At 46.3% G+C, this 24,384-nt stretch overlaps 1 protein-coding gene across 5 annotated transcripts in view; it reads left to right on the top strand.

The window, feature by feature from the left end:
- PDE1C (phosphodiesterase 1C) overlaps positions 1 to 24,384 on the top strand; it is a 790,350-nt gene that overhangs the window by 715,018 nt on the left and 50,948 nt on the right. For all 5 annotated transcript variants that reach the window (XM_083188441.1, XM_083188444.1, XM_083188443.1 and 2 more), the window contains 3 exons: positions 3,094 to 3,214; positions 5,386 to 5,561; positions 19,391 to 19,678. In XM_083188441.1, the coding sequence (XP_083044567.1) occupies positions 3,094 to 3,214; positions 5,386 to 5,561; positions 19,391 to 19,678 (585 nt within the window). The remainder of the gene's footprint in view (positions 1 to 3,093; positions 3,215 to 5,385; positions 5,562 to 19,390; positions 19,679 to 24,384) is intronic.

Genomic DNA, 24,384 nt, shown 5'->3' on the forward strand with positions numbered 1-24,384 from the left:
TTTGTTACACCTACATGGGGCCCTCAATTGATGGGATTTTCACTACAGTGTCACGGTCACATTGTCACCATAGGGGGATTCCCAATTGGGGTCCAGGTGATCTTTTAGGGACCCTTTACAATCCTGTAGGTCTCTTGAGCTTACGGTCTCCCTTAATGATAGTCAATCACTGGGGGAGACCATAGGCTCCAGGAGAAGAGACCAACGGAATTGTAAAGGGGTCCCTAAAAGACCACCTGAACCCCAATTGGAAATCCCCCTACGGTGACACTGTAGTGAAAATTTCTCATCATCTGGGTACCCCCTGTAGGTGTACCAAACACCAATTATGCCCACAATATCCATACCCCCTCCACCTATAGATTTGTTTCGCAACCCACCGCCATCCAAACAATTATCAGTTTGAATCATAATTTATATTTTAATCCTACTTTCATTTCTTAATTGTACTTCTATGTACACATATTTTTTTCACGATTTATTGAGTAAATTGTACACTATAACATGACAAATCTTCATCTCAGTCTTATTCTTCAACTTCTTACACTCATAACATTCAAACAAATGCATGCAGCGCTCATGCCCATCGACCAAACATTATCTATGAACCAAAAGAGTCTGGGAAACCCTTAAGGCAGAGCAGTGCCTGATATCCAACTGACTAACAGAGTGAGTGCAGTGTACCCACTTTGTATTGATCAATGGGTGCATTGGCCAGGACAAAGATTTCTCAGTGCAACTGGAGGACTGGAGAGACGGATATGGGGAACAAAGTAGAAATGGTACATTAGGTACAGTTTTTATTTGCCGGTACAGACTGTTAAATAAACGGCAAATTATTTTTTATGTGTTCTGTGTGTTTGTGTGTGTCGTACTGTTTTTTGTGTGTGTGTTGTAATGTATGTGGTTTTGTGTGTTATATTGTATGTATCTCTCCAATGTGTAAGTGTGTGAGGTGTGCTATGTATATACAGTATGTGTGTGTGTTGTGTCTTTGTGTATCTGTGCAAAGGTTAAATGTGTGTTTTGTGTGTGTTGTACTGTTTTTTGGGTGTGTGTGGTGAATGTGGGTGTGTGTTGTGCTGTTAGAGGTATGTTATGTGTGTGTATCTGTGCAATGTTTAAGTGTGTGTTCTGTGTATTGTACTGTTTTTGGGTGTGTGTTGTAGTGAATGTTGGTGTGTGTTGTACTGTGAGTTGTGTGTTATGTATGTGTGTTGTGTTGTGTGTATATCTGCCGAATGTGTAAGTTTGTGAGGTGCACTACGTATATATGTGAGTGTAGTGTGCTGTGCATATCCTAGCAATGTTTAAATGTGTGTGTTCTCAGTGGCGTAGCTTGGTTTGGGGCGCCCCCCCCGCCGTTAATGGGGGGCACCTCCCCCCCCTCCCCGCCGGCCTCCCCACCCCCGCCGCTAATGGGGGGGCGCCTCCCCCCCTCCCCACCCCGGCCGCCGGTGCCGCCCCCCCCCCCATCGCCGCAGGCTTACCTGTCTGCGCGTCCCGGCTCCCCTCCTGGCTTCAATTAATAATTCTATGCAGACGGACCACGATAAAATGGCCGCCCCCATACCGCAAACAGTTTCAGAGAACTGTCTGCTTTATGGGGCGGCCATTTTATCGTGGTCCGTGTCCATAGAATTGATTGAAGCCAGGAGTTGTGTGTTTGTTGTACTGTTTTTGGGTGTGTGTTGTAGTGTGTATGGATTTGTATTGTACTGCATGTGGTGTGTTTCCAGCGATTTCAACCCCTATCTCCCCCGTGTGTACACAGCTTAAGTGTGTGAGGTGCTCTACGTATAAATGTGTGTGTTGTGTGCTATGTGTGCGTATGTGGTGTACTGTGTGTGTGTGCGTGTACAATGTGTATGTGTGTGTGTGTGTTATGTGTGGTCTATGTATATCCTCAATTATTTCCTAATTGTTTAAAGCCTTCACCATAATGTTAGAATGTGTCATTCATACTCAATGACAGCAATGAAATCAGGTGTGGAGTTGTTCCTTCGTCCACGGTTTCCCAGATCGTCGATCTTTTCCCCAGATCATCAATGAAGGAAAATTAAAACTTGGTGTTTTTTAAAATTCTAAGTGAAATTTCCAAAAAACGGCTTCGAGGTGCACACCACCGGGTCCAGAGGTATCTTGTTGCCAAATTTGGTGTCTCTGAGTGCCACGGTGTGTCCGCAATGCGACGGACACGCACACACACACACACGCACACAGACTCTTCAACTTATTATATAGATATATATATATATATATATATATATATATATATATATATATATATATATATATATATATATATATATGGAAAAAAGAATGAGATGGGCGCCTCCTAGTGCAACATGTCAAACGGTGTAATGGATCCGATACGATTTGCCGGCGGTCGGAATCCCGACACTGGAATCCCGACCGCCGAAATCCCGACAAGGGGGGGACATGGATCGCCCCCCCTTGCGGGCTCGCTGCGCTCGCCACGCAGCGGGCCCGGTGCCTCGCTACGCTCGGCACGCTATTTTATTCTCCCTCTATGGGTGTCGTGGACACCCACGGAGGGAGAAAGTTTCGGGATTTCGGCGGTCGGGATTCCAGTGTCGGGATTCCGACCGCCGGGATCCCGACCGCCGGCAAATTAACTGCATCCCGGTGTAATAGATCCCTCCACCACAAATTGATAAAGCACCCCAACAAATGAAGGAGTACCGTGACTAGTGATATTCCACCACTAATGTATGAGCCTGTCCAAAACAATTATCCTTAGCTTGACCAGGAAACACTTCTCATCATCCCTCTCAACCTTCCTAGAGATTTCACTCAGGTACATAGGGAGAAAAGCAGATGGGAACACCATAGTGTAATATTGTACACACAATTGTATTCGCTAAAAAGGCAAAAATTATCTCTGTACAATGTTTAAAATAAAATTTTGCTTATCTGATAACATCCATGAAGTCAGCCATCTGCTCCTTGGTGTATAGAGTCCAATCAACGCGTTTCGTATAATAACTTAGACAGGAGTGTATATATCCGTTATTAAAATTTCTATTTTAGTACTAATGCTAACAATTGTTTATTGAAAATTTTGCTTAGGCTTTATTGATTTCATTGTGGAGCCTACGTTTACGGTGTTGACAGACATGACAGAAAAGATTGTAATTCCCCTCATTGACGAGGCCTCACGGTCTGGGCTGACGGGTTTTAGGCGATCGAGGTACAGTATGTTTTTTAATACTTTCTACCATGATGAAAATGTTATTGCAAAGAAAGAATTCTAGAAGACTGCTTTATCTTTCTTTGTGTATATTACATTAACGGCTACTGTATTTCACATAGAACAAGCTTGTTTGAGACAAACAAAACAGTGACTTAGGGCCTTATTTTGGTTCATTCTTTCTGACAAAATCGTTCTTAGATGGGCAAAACCATGTGCACTGCAGGTGGGGCAGGTGTTACTTGTGCAGAGAGAATTAGATTTGGGTGGGGTTTTACTTCAAAGTGAGATCTATATTGCAGTGTAAAAATAAAGCAGTCAGTATTTTTCCGGCACAGAAACAAAATTACTCACCCAAATCTAATTCTCTCTGCACATGTTACATCTGCCCCCCCTGCAGTGCACATGGTTTTGTCCATCTAAGAAGGATTTTGTCAGAAAGAATGAACCAAAATAAGGCCCTTAAAGACAATGCAAAGTTCTTCCAGCTCATATAATGGCTTGGATAGTGATAAAATGGAGAGAGAGAGAGATAAAGTACTAGCCACTTAACTCCTCCTAACTGCAATGTTACAGGCTGTGTTTAAAAAATGTCAGGAGCTTATTAGCTGCCACTTTATTCACTCCAAATGATGACGCATCTTGCCCATTGTCTCATATTCATTATTGTAAATTTACTAAAATGGGAGTTCTTTCTGTACTTGTTTCCTAGCACGCTGCCCACGATTTTCCATCGTATGGCATCTTAAGCATTGTATCGCATCGCATGCCATATAGCCGCATGCGATGCGATGCGATTTTGGCCCCCTATACGATTTTTAATTGTATAAGCACCCTAATGGGTGCTTACAATGTTAAATGCACCCCCACTATGAACGCCAACCCGAAGCATGGCGAGGGGCGGCAGTACACATCCTCCGACCTTTTCATACCCCCACTATCCACGTCGGCGTGGAGTTGAGAATAGAAAGTGTGGCGAGCGCAGCGTGGCGAGCGGACGCGTATTACTTTACATGTATTCAGCTTTTAAATTGTATAAGATCGGGTGCCATCGCGTGACATCGCAACGCATAGCATACCATTGTAAGGTTTATGGTATGCGATGCGATGGGCGCCGTACTAGGAACAAGTACCGTTTTTTCATATGGGGTGTTGCTATGGGCAACCAATCAGCATCTACTTATTTATTTAGCATCTTCTAGAACATAGTACATACAATCTGAATGGTTGCCCATAGCAACATCCCATCTTAAATAGAACTCCCATCTTAGTAAATTTCCCCCATTGCATATGAAATCAGATAGTAGCTGGGCAACAATGGTAAGCAATAAAGAGAGACCGTATTCCCCTCACTAAGGGGCAGATGTACTAGACCTTGGAGAGTTATACAGTTGAGAGAGATAAACCACCAACTAATCAGTTCATGTGTGTTATTTTTCAAACAAAACAACCTGTAACATGACAGTTAGGAGTTATTCTCTAAAGCTGCCCATAGACGGTCCGTTCTCGGACCGTCCATTCTGTACTATGAGATGCGCGCTCCCGCGCATCTCATTGTACGGTACAAAAAGTATGTGCTGCACATTCTTTTTGTACTAGCTATTCATCACATCGTATCGCATTGCATTGCGTGTACACTGCATGCACAAGGCATGCTATGCGATGTGATGTGTACTATTTAAGTCCCGAACGGATCCGTTAAACGGACCATGTATGGGCAGCTTAAGACTCGATACATCTCCCTCTGACACCCTAACCACTCCCTTGAGTAGACAATCAAGAAATGTCAGTCCTCTCAGAAAGCCTAAATACAGAATTCTATGGAGGCTTAAAATAAATAGTTTTCTTAACAGCAAAGCATCCAGGTGGTCAAGGTTTCAGGCATATTTATGACCTTCGTTAAGGTAACAAACATCATCATCTCAGGCAATGGTCATCACAGTCATCATCATCTCAGTAAATGGTCCACGACAAGTGTCTGAACTTCATTACTGTCATACAACTTGGCTATTCAACAACTCAATTTATATTCCTAAATTAATTCTATTGTAGAGATGTTATAATTTGTTACAGACATATGAAGGATGGTTTCTGTACATAGGTGTTTTTCATGAAATAAAGATTAAATAAAGTTCCACTGCTTTCTAACTGATATTGATGCATCTTCTCAGTTTGAACAGCATAACCCCCTCAGACATTAAACGATCGAGTGTGAAGAGCACTGGGTCAGAAGGAAGTGCCTCTTTGAATTGCTCAATCCTCACTGTGGACTTCAAGTGTTTTAAAAACACCTGGTATGAAGTTGTACTACAGAATAGAGAAAAGTGGAAGACGCAAGCAGCCAAAGGTGATACCTAAGGGGAATACATGTGCTTAATTTCAAATACAACAATGTATACTGTATAATTAATGAATAATATAGAATATATTAAAAGGTCTATTTTAAAAAATAAACATATTAATGCATGGCATGAAATAAAGAGAATTGCCCACTACCAGTGTACGGCATACCTTCCTACAGGTTACACCATTTTTTGTCTACTTGTTCTACTTTAAACAGATTTTATTGCTTTAGTTCTAAATATAAATAATAACAGAAAAAAATAAAAAGGACACGCATACTGTATCTTTCCTTCTGAACACCCATATGGAATGGTCTTGCACTGACAGTGACTGATCATTAATCACCCCCATCATCTTGTTTCTGATTAGTCTGAAAACTTCAGGTTATGGACACAACTAATGTAGGTGCTGGTAGTATGGCAAGAGTTTGCTTGGACACATCGATACCATTGATTCTTTGAGTTGATAAAAATGCATTACTCCAACTATCTTGGCTGGATTGAGATAAAGGGACAAGGCAGAACATTGCACTCTTCTAAACAGTGTGCAACAGCAAACACCAGGATTACTTCTACTGTTTGAGTTTTGTGGCTCACTGCAATCATGGCTTCTTGATGGTCATTACAGCACGGCTGTACTCAATATCTATCACAATTCAACAAGCTCATTCACATTAATTCACTAAGCTTTTCCAACAGATGGTTTGTGTACAGTATACAGGGCCGGTGCCAGACCCCAGAGAGCACCAGGCGGGTGGGGGGGATGCCATCCGGTGCTCACCCGCTCCCCAGGGGGAGGTGACGGGTATTAGTCTGCTCCACCTGGGGGGTGGGTGTGCCAGGGGTGATGCGTGCCGCTAAGTAACTCCAGGGGAACGGGTGATGCGGTGGTGGCCTAGTCGCTCCGGAGGTGGGGGGGAATTGCACTAACCTCCACCCGGGGGGGGGGAACCTGCTCCAAACTGCCGCCCTCCAGTGGCCAGCGCGATAGGCAAATGCCTAGAGCTGCCTAGTGGTGGGGCCGGCCCTGACAGTATATGCTTTAATACCACTTAGATAGGGAGCGCTGCATGTAGTAACTTGGTGCTCTCAGTCTCTCTGCAGCTGTGTAGCACAGAGGTATGCAGTCAGTGGATAGACAATGTCTCGGTCAATGACCACTAATGGTTGACAGTGATAAGGTCAACACCTAAAAAGTAATCATCACTGCCAAAAGGTTGACACAAGCTTATGGACTACATAGGCAAGGTAAATAGTCAAAAAGTCAACATGGTTTTCATGATTTTTCTGTAAAATAAAGGTTGTTTTTCATACTTTACTATACAAGTGGGAATATAGTGTGCCCGAAGCATGGCGAGAGAATGCAGTACATATAGACGCTGTCCACGATGTACGATTAGATAGGCACCAAAAAAAATCATGAAAAACTCTCTGATTGTCGATCTTGTCTATGTTGACCATAAGTTTGTGTCGACATACTGAAGCAGCAGGCAGGTCAGCGTAAGTTCGGTGTCAACCTAGTTACTGTCAACCATTAGACATTGTCTATAATCTATACCAGGGGTGGGGAACCTCAGGCCCAGGGGCCGTATGCGGCTCCTGTAGCCGGTCTGAGTGGCCCTCCCACCCGCCTGCCAGCTTTGCCGGGAGTCAAGTACAGGGGAATTCTCGCGAGAGGTCGGTAGTTCTCATGAGATTCCTCTTAATCAACAGCAGCCGGAGACTGTCAGTCCTAGTCAGTGGCAGCCGCCGGATCATGGGACGGCTGCAGCAGGACAATTTGTAAGGGAAATTTTTACATATGGCCCCCGAAGGATTTTTACCCCATACAAATGGCCCTTGGCACAAAAAAGGTTCCCCACCCCTGATCTATACCATAACCATCACAGATTCAATGGGTCTTTAGCGTTGTTGGTGAGGAAGGTAGGATTGTGCAGGTGGATTATGATGGCTGCTGTAACATACAAGAAAATATACAGTATCAAGCTGGACAGGAAAAAGTCAATATGAAAAAAGATTAATGGATGTTAACCTACATGATCAAGGAAAAGTTAATTGATTTGTGGATTAACATGGTCATGGCACCTGACGTAACCCACTAATCATTGGGGATTTTTTTCTGATCTGTTCAGATACATGAAAAAAATCTCTGACACCAGTGGGCTCCCTCCAGTGTGTAAATTATACCACTGTAAATTGCCGCTAATTGAATTCCCTGTTAGTGGGAATGTATGAAGTAGGCTTGCTTCCTTTCAAAAAATGGCACACATTATATAAACTTTATCTCTCACTATTTTTCCATCATGTCTAGCTTCAGTGTGTATGCATCATGCTTTGTGACTGCATCACGCACACCATTGAAACATTTTTAAGCCCTATACTAGATGCAGATCATCTACTGTATGAGTATGGCGCCCAATGGGCCTGGTTCTGGTTCACTTGCAAAAGAAAATTCTTTCTCTAATGGACAAAACCATATGCACAGCAGGTGGGGCAGATGTAACATGTGCAGAGAGAGTTAGATTTTTCGGTGCAGAGTAACTACTGGCTGCTTTATTTTTACACTGTAATGGAGATATCAGTTTGAAGTACAAACCCCACCCAAATGTAATTCTCTCTGCACATTTTACATCTGCCCCACCCATTTGCTTTTGCAAGTGAACCAGAATCAGGCCTAATTTTAGCAATTTATTGTCCCTATAGCCAACCCCTGTAACTACCTAGGAACACCCAACACATTCTAATACAAATCTTGGTGTGTACATCTGAATCCATATTACAGCTCTCTATGAACACTATCAATATGCAACTCACAAGAAAGAAAGAAAAATACACTGATCCCCACAAGAAAAAACCAGAGCTGCTCCCACAGAAAAAAACAAACATTGGTCCCTACAGAAAACAATAAAACACATTCACCTTACATTAAAAAAAAAAAAAAAAATTTAATTTGATAGGGAAAAAAATAAAACACATTGACCAACACAGGGAGAAAAAAACACTTTGTCCAACAACAATAACAAAAAGGACACATTAGCCCCCCACAGGTAAAAACAGGGTGGGAGGGTGGGTAGATTATGCCCCTGCCATGGGGTTGTGCTATATGTCTAGATATCCTGGGAAGGCTGTGTAAGGCATGTTCCAAAGGGGGGGGGGGGGGGGGTCATAGCTAGGTTGTGCAATGTAATGTGTGGTCAGGCGGTAGTGCTGGATAGCTTATTTTCCCCATCAATTCCAGCACCTGGAGCACAATATCTATAAACTCTGCTGCCACTAGTGGTAGGATGGGAGTAGTAGTGCGGAGCATGGGGCAATATTGAAGTAGTAGTAGTAGTAGTAGTAGTGGGATGTAGAATCAGGCTGGGAGTAGTAGTATCACAGAGCAAGCCGAGAGTACTGGTAATGCAGAGCATGTGTTAGGATAGTAGTGGGAAGCAGGGGGCAGGATAGGAGTAGCAGTGGAAGCAGCAGGCAGGTCAGTGTAAGTTGTAAGAATCACATCTGCTCCAGGGTTGCATCTCTTCACTGGAGACAAACAGATGACGCAATAGATTGCCAAGTAGTAAATGAAGGGAAGAAATCTTTTTAGTGAAGCATCAGATAGGATCATTAGAGAAGTGGCCTCTTGACACCACAGGCCCTTTAAAACATAGTTGACTCCCTGAAAAAGAAGCAATATCCCTATCTCCCTCATTAGTCTAGCAATCTCCCTCATTTCTCCTAGCCCACATTACACTGTTACTTTTTTTGGGAGAAAAGGAATTAAGGTACTTGTTTCCTAGCACGGCGCCACCGATTTTAATTGTATGCAATCGGGTTGCAAAAATCGGGTCAATCGCATCGCATGCAACCAAATTGCATGCGATGGACCCGATTTTACATTTGTCGGGAAACCTCAAAAAAAGCCCGAAATCGTGTCCGTCGGGTCCCATCGCATACCTTAAGTTAAGGTATGCGATGGGACCCGATGGGCGCCGTGCTAGATAACAAGTACCGGAATTAAAATACATTTACATTGAATGATCAGCACCATTTCCCAGCACTTTATCAAGTATAGTAGCTCTTACTAACTGCTTTGGGACTCATCTACATTTGGATATACTGTAAGTAATTTTAAAAGATTCCTCTCAGATGTAGTAGTACACACCCACGCTTCTAGGTGCCACGTTCTCAATCTCTTTTCACAATCTCTCCATATATGGAACTAGACACGCTCTTTGAGTGGAGCATGACACGTCCCCTCAATGGGGCGCTGTGCAAAACTCTACTACCAACTATAATCTCCCTGAAACTAGTTTTCAAAAGTAGGCAAGTATGCTTTAAAAAATGTAACCATTTGTTTACCCAGAGGCGTAGCGAGCCCGGAGCCGGCGGAGCACACGCTCCGGGCGCAGGAAGCTAGCCTGGCGCCGGAGCTGTGCCGGCACCGCCAGCTCGCTCGCCCGCCTCCGCCGTTGCCCTGCCCGCTCCCCCGCGAGAGACGTGCTGCTGCGGCGGCTATGTAAAATTGTAACAACACGTCTCCCGCACGCTGGACCGCTAGCCAATGGGCGCTTGCGGTCCAAAAGCCAATCAACTGGTGGCTGCTATTGGCTAGCGGTCCAGCGGGAGAATTTTACACAGCAGCACAGCGCGTCTCTCTCCCGGACCCAGAGGAGGGAGGGGTGGAAGCGACGCACAGCACAGCAGGGGGAGGGGTTAGGTAAGGTGCACCCTCCCACCCTGCTGCATCCACCCTGCATCACCCGCGCACCCACCCACCCTGCTGCACAAACCCACCCACCCTGCTGCAACCAAACACCCACCCACCCAGCTGCACAAACCCACCCTGCTGCACAAACCCACCCACCCTGCTGCAAGCAGCCACCCACCCACCCTGCGGCACAAACCCACCCACCCACCTGCACAAACCCACCCACCCACCACACTGCTGCAACCACCCACCCAGCTGCACAACCCCACCCTTCTGCACAAACTCACCCACCCTGCTGCAAGCAGCCACCCACCCACCCTGCTGCACAAACCCACCCACCGTGCTGCAAGCACACACCCACCCACCCTGCTGCACCCACCCACCAACCGTCCCACCCTGCTGCACCCACCCACCCTGCGGCACCAACCCACCCTGCTGCACTAACCCACCCACCCTGCTGCAAGCAAACACCCACCCACCCTGCTGCACCCACCAACCATCCCGCCCTGCTGCACCCACTCACCCTGCGGCACCAACCAACCCTCCCAGCCTGCTGCACCCACCCACTGACCCTACCACCCTGCTGCACCCATCCTCCCACCTTGCTGCACAGCGGCCGGGAGCGGGCCGCTGCACAGTTCTGCACCCCTGGGCAACTAGCAAATTCAGTCCCCCTTGACATCGAGCATGAAGCCCCTGGCATTGAGCATCTAGGGAAGTGGCACTTATGTGTCAAATGTGTAATGGCCATTATGGTGTGTTATATAGTATGCAATGGGCATTGCGGAGTGTTATATAGTATGTCATGGGCATTGCAGTGTTATATAGTATGTCATGGGCATTGCAGAGTGTTATATAGTATGTCATGGGCATTGCGGAGTGTTATATAATATGTCATGGGCATTGCGGAGTGTTATATAGTATGTCATGGGCATTGCGGTGTGTTATATAGTATGTAATGGGCATTACGGTGTGTTATATAGTATGTAATGGGCATTACGGTGTGTTATATAGTATGTAATGGGCATTACGGTGTGTTATATAGTATGTAGTGGGTATTATGGTGTGTTATATAGTATGTAATGGGCATTGCGGAGTGTTATATGGTATGTCATGGGCATTGCGGAGTGTTATATAGTATGTCATGGGCATTGCGGAGTGTTATACAGTATGTCATGGGCATTGCGAGTGTTATATAGTATGTAATGGGCATTACGCTGTGTTATATAGTATGTCATGGGCATTGCAGTGTTATATAGTATGTCATGGGCATTGCAGTGTTATATAGTATGTCATGGGCATTGCAGTGTTATATAGTATGTCATGGGCATTGCGGAGTGTTATATAGTATGTCATGGGCATTGCGGAGTGTTATATAATATGTCATGGGCATTGCGGTGTGTTATATGGTATGTAATGGGCATTACGGTGTGTTATATAGTATGTAATGGGCATTACGGTGTGTTATATAGTATGTAATGGGCATTACGGTGTGTTATATAGTATGTAGTGGGTATTATGGTGTGTTATATAGTATGTAATGGGCATTGCGGAGTGTTATATGGTATGTCATGGGCATTGCGGAGTGTTATATAGTATGTCATGGGCATTGCGGAGTGTTATATAGTATGTCATGGGCATTGCGAGTGTTATATAGTATGTAATGGGCATTACGCTGTGTTATATAGTATGTCATGGGCATTGCAGTGTTATATAGTATGTCATGGGCATTGCAGTGTTATATAGTATGTCATGGGCATTGCGGAGTGTTATATAGTATGTCATGGGCATTGCGGAGTGTTATATAGTATGTCATGGGCATTGCGGTGTGTTATATGGTATGTAATGGGCATTACGGTGTGTTATATAGTATGTAATGGGCATTACGATGTGTTATATAGTATGTAATGGGCATTACGGTGTGTTATATAGTATGTAATGGGCATTGCGGAGTGTTATATGGTATGTCATGGGCATTGCGGAGTGTTATATAGTATGTCATGGGCATTGCGGAGTGTTATATAGTATGTCATGGGCATTGCGGAGTGTTATATAGTATGTCATGGGCATTGCGGTGTGTTATATAGTATGTCATGGGCATTGCGGAGTGTTATATAGTATGTCATGGGCATTGCGGTGTGTTATATAGTATGTCATGGGCATTGCGGAGTGTTATATAGTATGTCATGGGCATTACGGTGTTATGGCTGCCGTTGAGCCCGGAGTGCAGATACAGGGAATGGGGGTTCAGGCGTGAGCCCGCAGCCGGGACCGCCGGTCAGGACGGCCACAGCGAAACCTACGCTGACTCTGTTGAGAACCCCGGGCAGATGACAAATCCCTGCGGGAACTAGGCTTCACCTGTGGCCGCCGCGTCCGAAGGAGCGAGTTATGCCCGCTCCAACCCCGATGCAGCTAGGTCTATGTGAGGACAAGGGATAGGGGATCGCCAGGGGTAACTCAAAAAGATATTCTGACTACAGGGCCTAACTGGGAATTACCCCTATCTGCCGGCACCTGGCCAGAACCGGGAGGGCGACCCAGTCGCAAACACCTGGGACCAAGAAATGGAGAATCACCACAATACTGAGGGACACCAAGGTACGAATCCCCAAAACACACACACTGAGGAGAAAATACAAAGATCCCTGCCTATGAAAAAGACTAGAAGGAGGGAGGTGAACGAGAGAGAAAAAAGGGGAGCAGGTTACAGGCAATGGAAATGACTGAAGCCCACGGCGGGGCAAGTCCAGCGTTCCTAAGGGAACTGCACTGGTGACAATGAGAGATGATACAAAAGCAGGAACTCGGCAGTCCCAAAAGATAGACACCAGGCTCCACTGGAGCACTTACTTGAGACTGCGAGCACCAACACCAGGCAGACAGAGATCCCAAAAAGCAGGCTGGAGAAGGGAAACCACGAGCAGAGCTGACCATAGAATCCAGGAACAGGTCCTAGGAGCAAGGGCCGCTGACAGGTTCCAGGCCGGGAACACGCTGAGAGAAACGCTATAACCGGCGTCTGTGCCCAGCAGACGCCGGCTATTTATTCAAATAACGCGCCGCCTGGATGACGCCAGGCGTGCGTGCGTATTGCGGCCGGGCGGAAGTCGGGGACGTTGCCTAGCAACGCCCCGACTCTCTGCCTCAGAAGGAGGCTTGTAACGCGGCTGACGCGTGTCAGCCGCGCTGTTACTATATCCACCCTTCGCCGCGTTGCGACCGGGCGGAAGTCGGGAACGTTGCCTAGCAACGCCCCGACGCCTGGCCTCGGAAGGAGGCTTGGGACGCGGCTGACTCGCGTCAGCCGTGCTACTGCTGCCCTCACCACTCGCCGTCCGTCCGGGCACTGGGAGCACCGGACGGCGGCGTGCAACATACGGTGTGTTATATAGTATGTAATGGGCATCATGGTGTGTTATATAGTATGTAATGGGCATTACGGTGTGTTATATAGTATGTAATGGGCATTACGGTGTGTTATATAGTATGTAATGGGCATTGCGGAGTGTTATATAGTATGTCATGGGCATTACGGAGTGTTATATAGTATGTAATGGGCATCATGTGTGGGTTATGTGTAATTGGAATTAAAAAGTTCACTAAAATGTGCAATGGGCATTACGGTGTGGGGTATAATGTTGGTCTGTGCAAACTTTTCACTGCGCAGGAGCCTCACCTATGACATATTGGGGGGGAGGGGGGGCGCAAAACATGCCCTTGCTCCGGGCGCCATGGCACCTAACTACACCACTGTGTTTACCCTGATTACAGTAGTTTCATATGCTCAGCACATGAGTATGCATTGATAAAATGGACACTGAATCAACCCCACAATGTAATGCAAGGTGGAACTCTGAGGGTGACATTTAATAGACTGAGATTTTGCTTTTTTTTGCGATAATTAGTCATCAAAATGCCGTTATCGCATTTTTTCCTCAAATCGTCCATTTAATAGGGTGCGCAGAGTCCCGTTTTTCGCTTCTGTTTTCCAAAAAACTTGCACTTTGTCATTGTGCGGGATAAATTCACATTTTTATCGCATCCAGATGTTTTCACACAGAAAAGTATACAAAACGCATATTTAATGGTAATCACACTTTTGAGGTGTCTATAAATCACACTTTTTTCAGACCAGGTTCTGATGTGCGAATTGGTCAGAGACATGCACAGATCATTGTGATCTGTGCATGTTTCTGTTGTTAAAATAGAGTTAAAGAAAAAAATTGAAGAAAAAAAAGCGGCGTGGGGTCCCCCCTCCTGAGCATAACCAGCCCTGGGCTCAAAGAGCCGGTCCTGGTTTCATAAAATCATGGGGCAAAACAAATAGGAGTCCCCTGGATTTTATAAAACCAGCACCAGGCTCAAGGGCCGGTCCTGGTTACCAAAATACGGGGGACAAAATGACTGGGGGTCCCCCGTATTTCAACAACCAGCACCGGGCCCAACCAGCCATCAGGGTAATGCCACAGCCGGCCAAAGCATTCATCCCCCTGTAGTTCCACAGTAAAATAAAAAGTTAAATAAACACACTGACACCCATTAAAAATAAAACTTTAATACATACAAAGCCCACACATACTGATAATTACCTATCTTGAGCCCGTAGGTTGGTCCCTGGGTCCAAGGTCTGGGGCTCCAGGGCTGAAGAGTCCGGGGTCCAGGATTCCAAGAAATCCATAGGGGGACCTGTGGAAGAAAATCCTACTCACCAAGTTCCTCAGGAGAAGATCTGTCCTCTTGATCCGACGAAGTCCAGGTCTTCTGCCCCGCGTCAGGTCTTCTGCGTCTACTCCCGCTTGTACCAGTCTGACGAACTATCCGGAGAGAGGCTGATGTTCCATCTTCAGCGTCTCTCCTCCAAATGATTCTATTGACCGCCAAACTCAGCTCCTGATTGGCCGCTAGGCGGACAATAGAATCATTCGGAGGAGAGACGCTGAAGATGAAACATCAACCTCTCTCCGGATAGTTCGTCAGATGGGAACCAGCGGGAGTAGACGCAAAAGACCTGACGCGGGGCAGAAGACCTGGACTACGTCAGATCAAGAGGACAGATCTTCTCCTGAGGAAATTGGTGAGTAGGATTTTCTTCCACAGGTCCCCCTATGGATTTCTTGGAATCCTGGACCCCGGACTCTTCAGCCCTGGAGCCCTGGAGCCCCGGACCTCGGGACCAACCTACGGGCTCAAAATAGGTAAGTATCAGTATGTGTGGGCTTTGTATGTATTAAAGTTTTATTTTTAATGAGTGTCAGTGTGTTTATTTAACTATTTCTTTTGCTGTGGAACTATAAGTGCCAGCGGGCCCTTTAATGCCCCGCATGCTGGGACTTGTGGTTCTCCAGGTCCCAGCATGCAGGGGAGGCTTGCTGGGACTCATAGTACCACGGTATAAGAGAATAGTTTATCATCTATTTTTTTTTACACAAAATCAGCTCGATGCCCACAGCCCAGGGGCATCGAGGACAGCCCCGGGCTTCAGCATGGGCAGGTAAGTTCTGGAGGGTGGGACCCCTTCTTTAGGGGGGTCACCACTCCCCAAGGACCCCTGCCCATGCTGACTAGTCAGGGGGATGAATGCTTTGGCCGGGGGGACTTGTATAAAAAGTCTCCCCCTCCGGCTGTGGCATTACCCTGCTGGCTGGTTGGGCCTGGTGCTGGTTGTTGAAATACGGGGGGACCCCTAGTCATTTTTGTCTCCCGTATTTTGGGAAACAGGACCGGTGATTTTTTGTAACGTTTACCAAAAATCACACCCTATTACATGTGCGAGTTAGATGCTTTCCAATGGGAAAACATCTGGATGCGAATTGAAGTGTGACTTAAAATCGCCACTTCAAAATGTGCGATTTTGCAGCAAAGAGTGGGTTTTTTTTTACCGCGAATCGCACCCTATTGCATGTGCAATTTTTGGAAAACGTACGATTTAGGACGTTTTTTAACAAAAATCGCCCATGTCTAATAAATCGCCCCTTATTACATTTAGCCCTGGGTGCCTGTTTCACATTGATATTTTAGCCAATTATTTGGTGATCACCAGACAACATTGGACAGTGATCAAGTAAAGAGAGTCAGCTCCAGTCATGTTATAAGCTGTGTTTGAAAACTGTCAGGAGCTGATTGGTTGGTACTTTGGGGCTGATTCAGGGAGGGCTGGGGGCGAGCAAGGGGGTGGAAGCAGGGGAACACCCAGCCTTTTATGGACGTGGGGTCCCCCCTCCTGAGCATAACCAGCCCCGGGCTCAAAGAGCCGGTCCTGGTTTCATCAAATCATGGGGCAAAACAAATAGGGGTCCCCTGGATTTTATAAAACCAGCACCAGGCTCAAGGGCCGGTCCTGGTTACCAAAATACGGGGGACAAAATGACTAGGGGTCCCCCGTATTTCAACAACCAGCACCAGTCCCAACCAGCCAGCAGGGTAATGCCACAGCCGGCCAAAGCATTCATCCCCCTGTAGTTCCACAGTAAAATAAATAGTTAAATAAACACACTGACACCCATTAAAAATAAAACTTTAATACATACAAAGCCCACACATACTGATACTTACCTATCTTGAGCCCGTAGGTTGGTCCCTGGGTCCGAGGTCTGGGGCTCCAGGGCTGAAGAGTCCGGGGTCCAGGATTCCAAGAAATCAATAGGGGGACCTGTGGAAGAAAATCCTATTCACCAAGTTCCTCAGGAGAAGATCTGTCCTCTTGATCCGACGAAGTCCAGGTCTTCTGCCCCGCGTCAGGTCTTCTGCGTCTACTCCCGCTGGTACCAGTCTGACGAACTATCCGGAGAGAGGCTGATGTTCCATCTTCAGCGTCTCTCCTCCAAATGATTCTATTGGCCGCCAAACTCAGCTCCTGATTGGCCGCTAGGCAGCCAATAGAATCATTCGGAGGAGAGACGCTGAAGATGGAACATCAGCCTCTCTCCGGATAGTTCGTCAGATAGTTACCAGCGGGAGTAGAAGCAGAAGACCTGACATGGGGCAGAAGACCTGGACTACGTCGGATTAAGAGGACAGATCTTCTCCTGAGGAACTTGGGCCCTTATTCTAATCTATGCGGTACGGCCCGCGTGCGGCCGTACCGCCGATGTTTTGACACTGCACATGCGCAGAGGTCAATCTGCGCATGTGCAGCCCCCTTCGCCGCAGACGGATTTCGTCCGCCGCAAAGGGGGCGTATAGGGGCGTGAGGGGCTTCATGCCCTCATTTCCCTATGTGTACGCCCCGCGTTTCATGGGCGTTCCCATGCAAACGCGGGGCGTATGCATGGTAATGAGGGCATGACGCAACTCATGGGGGCGGAAAGCTGACGTCGCCGGATGTCAGCTCTCAGCCCCCATACAAGCTACCACACGGACGATTGTCCGTGTGGTCTCAGCTTGCGGGAGCTGCTGGGGCGTGCGGACCTGCCTTCGATGGTCGACGACCATCGAATGCAGGGGGCAGCTCCCACCATGGTGGAGGCGTACGCCTCCACCATTTTTATGCGGATCGCCAGCCGTCCGTGTACGGACGGCCGTGGCGATCCGTCTCGTGGGCGGTGCTTGGTTTGTGCGGCCGGGGCACCGTGTGCGGCTCCGGCCGCACCAACCAGAATAAGGGCCTTGGTGAGTAGGATTTTCTTCCACAGGTCCCCCTATGGATTTCTTGGAATCCTGGACCCCGGACTCTTCAGCCCTGGAGCCCTGGAGCCCCGGACCTCGGGACCAACCTACGGGCTCAAAATAGGTAAGTATCAGTATGTGTGGGCTTTGTATGTATTAAAGTTTTATTTTTAATGAGTGTCAGTGTGTTTATTTTACTATTTATTTTACTGTGGAACTATAAGTGCCAGCGGGCCCTTTAATGCCCCGCATGCTGGGACTTGTGGTTCTCCAAGTCCCAGCATACGGGGGAGGCTTGCTGGGACTCATAGTACCACGGTATAAGAGAATAGTTTATCATCTATTTTTTTTTTACACAAAATCAGCTCGATGCCCAGGGGCATCGAGGACAGCCCCGGGCTTCAGCATGGGCAGGTAAGTTCTGGAGGGTAGGACCCCTTCTTTAGGGGGGTCACCACTCCCCAAGGACCCCTGCCGATGCTGACCAGTCAGGGGGATGAATGCTTTGGCCGGGGGGACTTGTATAAAAAGTCTCCCCCTCCGGCTGTGGCATTACCCTGCTGGCTGGTTGGGCCTGGTGCTGGTTGTTGAAATACGGGGGGACCCCTAGTCATTTTTGTCCCCCGTATTTTGGGAAACAGGACCGGTGATTTTTGGTAATGTTTACCAAAAATCACACCCTATTACATGTGCGAGTTAGATGCTTTCCAATGGGAAAACATCTGGATGCGAATTGAAGTGTGACTAAAAATCGCCACTTCAAAATGTGCGATTTTGTAGCAAAAAGTGTGATTTTTTTTTACCGCGAATCGCACCCTATTGCATGTGCAATTTTTGGAAAACGTACGATTTAGGACGTTTTTTACCAAAAATTGCACATGTCTAAAAAATCGCCCCTTATTACATTTAGCCCTGGGTGCCTGTTTCACATTGATATTTTTTTAGCCATTTTAGCCAATTATTTGGTGATCACCAGACAACATTGGAGAGTGATCAAGTAAAGAGAGATAAAGTCCCGGCCAGTCAGCTCCAGTCATGTTATAAGCTGTGTTTGAAAACTGTCAGGAGCTGATTGGTTGGTACTTTGGGGCTGATTCAGGGAGGGCTGGGGGCGAGCAAGGGAGTGGAAGCAGGGGAACACCCAGCCTTTTATGGACGTCCCCATTAAAACGCAGGGCGTTCCCCTGGGAATCAGGCATATCAATGCCTGTGTGGGGTGGGCGGCTGACCTCACACGAGGTCAGCGCCCGCTCACTTTTTCGGCCATCTCCATCCAGGATAATAGTATGTATAGACTTAATGTCATCCATGAACAGAGAAAAAAATAAATCAATGGTCAGCAACTTGATTTTTCGTCTGGAATTATTTTCATTTTAATTCCCAGTATGGAAGGGAACCTTAATAAACTTGTATACACTTATACAAACCCCTTTCCCCATCCTTACTATATTAAGATTTATTAACCCCTTATGGTGTTGCAGCACTATTATATACACATTTAAAATGAGTCCAATTATTGATCCTCCTATACAGATTCAGAGGAAAGAGCGAAGAGAGATTCAGAAGAAGATGTGTTCCAAGAGAAGGATGATAAAAATAGTGATGAGAGAGAAGAAAAAAATGAAAATGAAAAATCACTACAATCAAAACACGAAGCAAATAAAGAAACAAATTCCAGTGACGGAAAAACAGAATCTAGTCAGGGAAATGTTAATGGGACTCGATTACCAAATGTAAACAGAAGAGAGGATTCCTCAGGACAAAGTCTGAGCAAGCAGGAAAAGACTGGAGAAAGTGATGGCAAGCAGCAAGTTCAAAATGGTGAGTCGGGCAGTACATCATAGTAGTATATGTGTATATGGTAATGTACTTGTACAGTACATTGTGTTCCACTATTATGTAGGGTTTGCAGTAGTAATTCGCAATGGATATCATATTGGTCTGTTTTACAACACTGGTAGGTGTAGTGTGAAGATCTGACTAGGTGGACTAGTATTAAGTCTTTGTGGAATTTTACTCACAATTAAATATCCCGTAGATATACTGTACCATGGAGGGTTTGCAGCACATATGTCTGAAATCTGCCATTGTCCCTCCATTTGCGTTGGCAGATGCAGCCGTATAGGTTTCAGTGCTGCAGGGAGTGAAGTATTCCATAGATTGGCCTTGACAGGACAACACCATCTCCAGGTGGTGACACCCAGAAATGACCAGGAGTGGGCTCCAGAGCCGCAATGGCACATGCATGGTGCGCTGACCACACATGCATACAACGGCACTGGCTGAAGCTCTAGAAGTTAAATGAGTGCTTACAGTATATGATCATTTTACTTCTTAGAATATTGCAGGAATGGCCTCCTTTCAGAGCCACAGTGTCTAAATATGATTGTTAGAACATTCCTGCAAATGTTTATTTCTTATTGCTGTAAAAAGAAGTTCTAATTATCTGGTCTAAATCCTGATAATTAGCTAATGTGGCGGATATTTGTTATAGCACAGATCATGTATCTATAGCTCTTCCTGCTTCCGGGGCCGGATTAAAGGCTCATTGGGCCTGGAGTAGAAAATGTTCAATTATGAGAAGTGAAGGAAGTGAGGCCATTGCCATGTAGGCATTTAGATCCCATACATTTTAACCCCCCCTTTATCCCCATATGTATTTAGATAATAAGTGCCTGGAGGTGCACACACACTGCACGCATATTTTAATATTCACCTCTCCAGTGTCCCGCTACGAGCGCTGCAATCCTGGCAAAAATGTAAAGCGCAGTGCTGAATTTCGTCTCCGGAACATGGCGGGCGCCATTTCTCTGGAGACTCGTGCATGCACCGTAGACTCTGGCACAATGCCAGAGACTACAGTATATCATAGAGGGAGGGGGCCCCTCCTCTGTTAAAGTGCCCCTGTGTCTCCCTAAATAAAAAAGTGCCAAAATTGCATATACTGTATGTGTAAAATCCAAATGCAATTTCAATATTTATGATGCATGGCCAGCTATGTGGTTAGCTGGTGTCTGGTGATCATCATGCTGTCATGATGATGCCCCCCTCCCCCCAATTTTTAATCTGACCCATTACTGATGCAAAGCAGGGAGGTACACCTAACCTAAGAGATATATTAACATATTTATTTCTGTAGTGGAGGAGTGAAAACTTAAAAACTGCTTAGTGTAGTGCTGATTAGGGAAGCCAGTCACGGGGATTGGAAAAATGCTCAATCCTGGGATTCCCGGGATCCCGGGATTGGCTTTCCTAATAAAAAAAACGTGCTGGCCGCCCCGCATTTACTTACTTTTGCGGCCGGGTTGCTGGGTGGGTGGGCAGCTTTATACTGCCAGGACCCGTGTTGCGGCTTGAGTTGATTGCTGGCTAGGTGGGCGGGCGGGCGGGAGTGAGGCTTCATACTGCCGGGAGCCGTGGGGGGGGGGGGGAGCGGGACTGCAGGGTTGCTTGCATGCGCAGTCTAATCCCGAAATCTCGGGATTGGAATCTCCAGTGTTTTGGGGGCCAAATCCCAGGATCCCGCCAATCCCGATCCCGGGATTGGCCACCCTAGTGCTTATGTTCTGTGTCTCTACCCCCAGGTGTCTCACTGTACATGTGCAAGATCTTCCTATTATTGTAAGATCTCCTGTGGTGCTCAGAGTTGACAGCTGATAAAGCCAAAGTTAACACTGCTGTGGTGATAAGGTGATACCTGCAGCTGTCAAAATCAACAGCTGCAGGTGTCAGAATAGTCAGCGCTACTGACCGTTCATGTATTGCCTGGCATATCTGCATGCTGTCTTGCATTGCAGTTCACATAACATGCACTAATGCTACTTCTCACCCACACTGACCCTTGATACATTTATTCCTATGTTCGTTGATCTTCATTGTATTTTGAAAGAAGCAGCTGTAACTTACAGCTTTATCTCATGTGAGGATACTACTGAAGAATAAAATAAAAGGTGTGCCCAAATGAAAAGTAGACTTTTGTTGTAGAGGTGTTGTATCTAATCACAGTGGGTTAATGTGTTTGCCGATTGATGGCGTGGCGTTTTTCGCAGTTGTGCATGTGTAGTGCATGGCTTCGCCTCAGTTTCTTCATTCCTGGAAAGTTGTTTTGCGCGGTCGGATACATGATAGATTGATCCAGATCAGTGCAAAGAGCTGTTATCCAATTTTTTTTGCGCAGAAGGCAACCATGCTTCAGATATTTATTGCAGGATGAAGAGAGAAACTTTGGCTGCTGCAGGTTGCCCTACCCAAGATACTTCCTGGACATCCACTCTATGGATGACCTCTCAAAAATGCCATAGTAGGGGGCCTTACTTACAATCAAAAAGATTGTCATCCTTTGCAAGGTTAACACCCAATTATTTAATGGATCTAAGGGTATATAAACCTGTCTCGCTAAAGCATGTCTTCCGTTATACAGTATAAAGTTGAAGAGCCTCAGTCTTCATTATATTCAATTTATAATAAGATATTCCCATATATCTAATGATAGAGTGTAATTGCAGGAGAGAGGACTCTGAATGAAGAAGACATAACAAAATATTGTTGGCAAATATTGTGGGACACCACCTTTAATAGACCGTTTTTTGAATGCAAGGATTTAATATGCTCAAAGCAAAACTTAGAGGTGAGAGTGAACACCTCTGACGAGTGCAATTAGTAAAATCAAACCCCGAGTAACTTCCACTAGTAAAAACCCTAGCTGACAGAGAGGAGTACAGAGCTAACATTGAGTTAAGTATCTTATCGGTGAAACCAGAGTGGCCTTACATTTTTTTTAGAACAATTGAAAGGGTATCCATCTGACCCAGGTGCCTTGCTAAGAGTTAGGAAGTCAATGGCTGCCTCCACCTCTGTGACCAGGGGGAACTGGCACCCTCTACCTCAATGACCGGGTTAACTGTCGGCCTCCAACTCTATGACCAGGGGGAACTGGCTTCCTCGACCTCTATGACAAGAGGGAACTGGCTGCCGTCACGTCTATGACCAATGGGACCTGGCTGCCTCCACCTCTATGACCAGGGGGAACTGGCTGCCTCCACCTCTATGACCATGGGGAACTGGCTGCCTTCCACCTCTATGACCAAGGGGAACTGACTGTCTCCACCTCTATGACCCGGGGGAAGTATAGATAATTTTGTAAAGAAATTTTAAAGTAACTTTGGTAGTAAATGTAATCAACTTTATTGTTTTAGTGCGCTATTAATGGAAACAGATAAAATTGTGTTCTGCTTTCTGTAATTTTACACAGAGCAAGCTGAATAATGTGATAAGCTAGGTTTAATCAGTTTGAAAGTTTAGTTAATCTCCTCATGCTGATATGAGTCATTTTATGAGATGACTAGCCCAGTGTTACCTAACTCCAGTCCTCAGATCTCCTAGTTGCAGCAAAATGACCAGCTGACACACTATACAAGGTCCACAGGTGGTCCTAAATTCTTCATATGTGATACTGAGGAAAGCAGTAAAACATGCTCTCTTAGAGGTCCCTGAGGACAAAAGTTGTGAACACTGTGCTAGCCAGGGCATGAAACCTCTGCACATTGGGGGGCTGATTCTTGTTCATTCGGACAGGGCTGAACTCGGCTCCGTTCCAATGTTTGGGGGTCTGCGCATGCGCAAGTGCATATTTGAACATGTGCAGACCCCGGCAATGAACAGCCTCGGCAAGCTACACAATCGTCAGGCCGTTCATTGTGGGGGGAGGGCCTGGGGTGGATGGCGGTGGAAATGCCCAGTGTTTTATGGACATCCCCGTGGAAACGCTGGGTGTTCCCATGGATACGAAGATGGGCCGATGCCTGCTGGGGTCGGGTGGCTGACCTCACAGGATGGCAGCCACCCGCTTCATCTTCTATCAGGTGCAAGCAAATAAAAGGCAGTTTTCACTGACTTTATTTATGACTGCAGGAGAAATCTTTTGATGGTCGGCAACCATCGAATGATTTCTCTTGCAGCAGAGGCGTATGAGTGGATGCGTGTTCATTACACATAACCTCGCATGGTAGTGAGGGGAACCGGCGGTGGCGGGGGGTATTCATTCATGGTGCTCAGTAAGCTGTGATGTTCGCAGTTTACCCAGCAAATCTGAATCAGGCCCATAGTATAACAAATGCTTTTCTCAGCATCTGCCCAGTTTTTTTTATAGAAGCATTTTAGCATACTGTCTGATGTTGCAGGTATACAATAGATAGATAAATGCATAGATTGGGTTGGGTATGGGAGACCATTGCTTAGAATGCCGACAGTCACATAACCAATAATGACATCCTGATGACTATAATCCCAACATCTGGCCGGCACATATAAAAAACGTCTTCCAATACTAACCATCCCTTCCTGCAGCCTGGCTCTAACCTCCCCTTCTTGCAGCCAAATCCTATCCCTCCCCCTAGTGCCTAACCCTAACCCTCCCCCTAGTGCCTAACCCTAACCCCTCCCTCCCCAACCCACCACAACTTAATCCTAACCCTCCCCTGCATACTATACTTACATTCAGGATGTCAGATGTCAGGATTCTGCAGATA

Source organism: Crinia signifera, chromosome 5 (assembly GCF_055691185.1).
Source record: "Crinia signifera chromosome 5, ASM5569118v1, whole genome shotgun sequence".
NCBI lineage: Eukaryota > Metazoa > Chordata > Amphibia > Anura > Myobatrachidae > Crinia > Crinia signifera.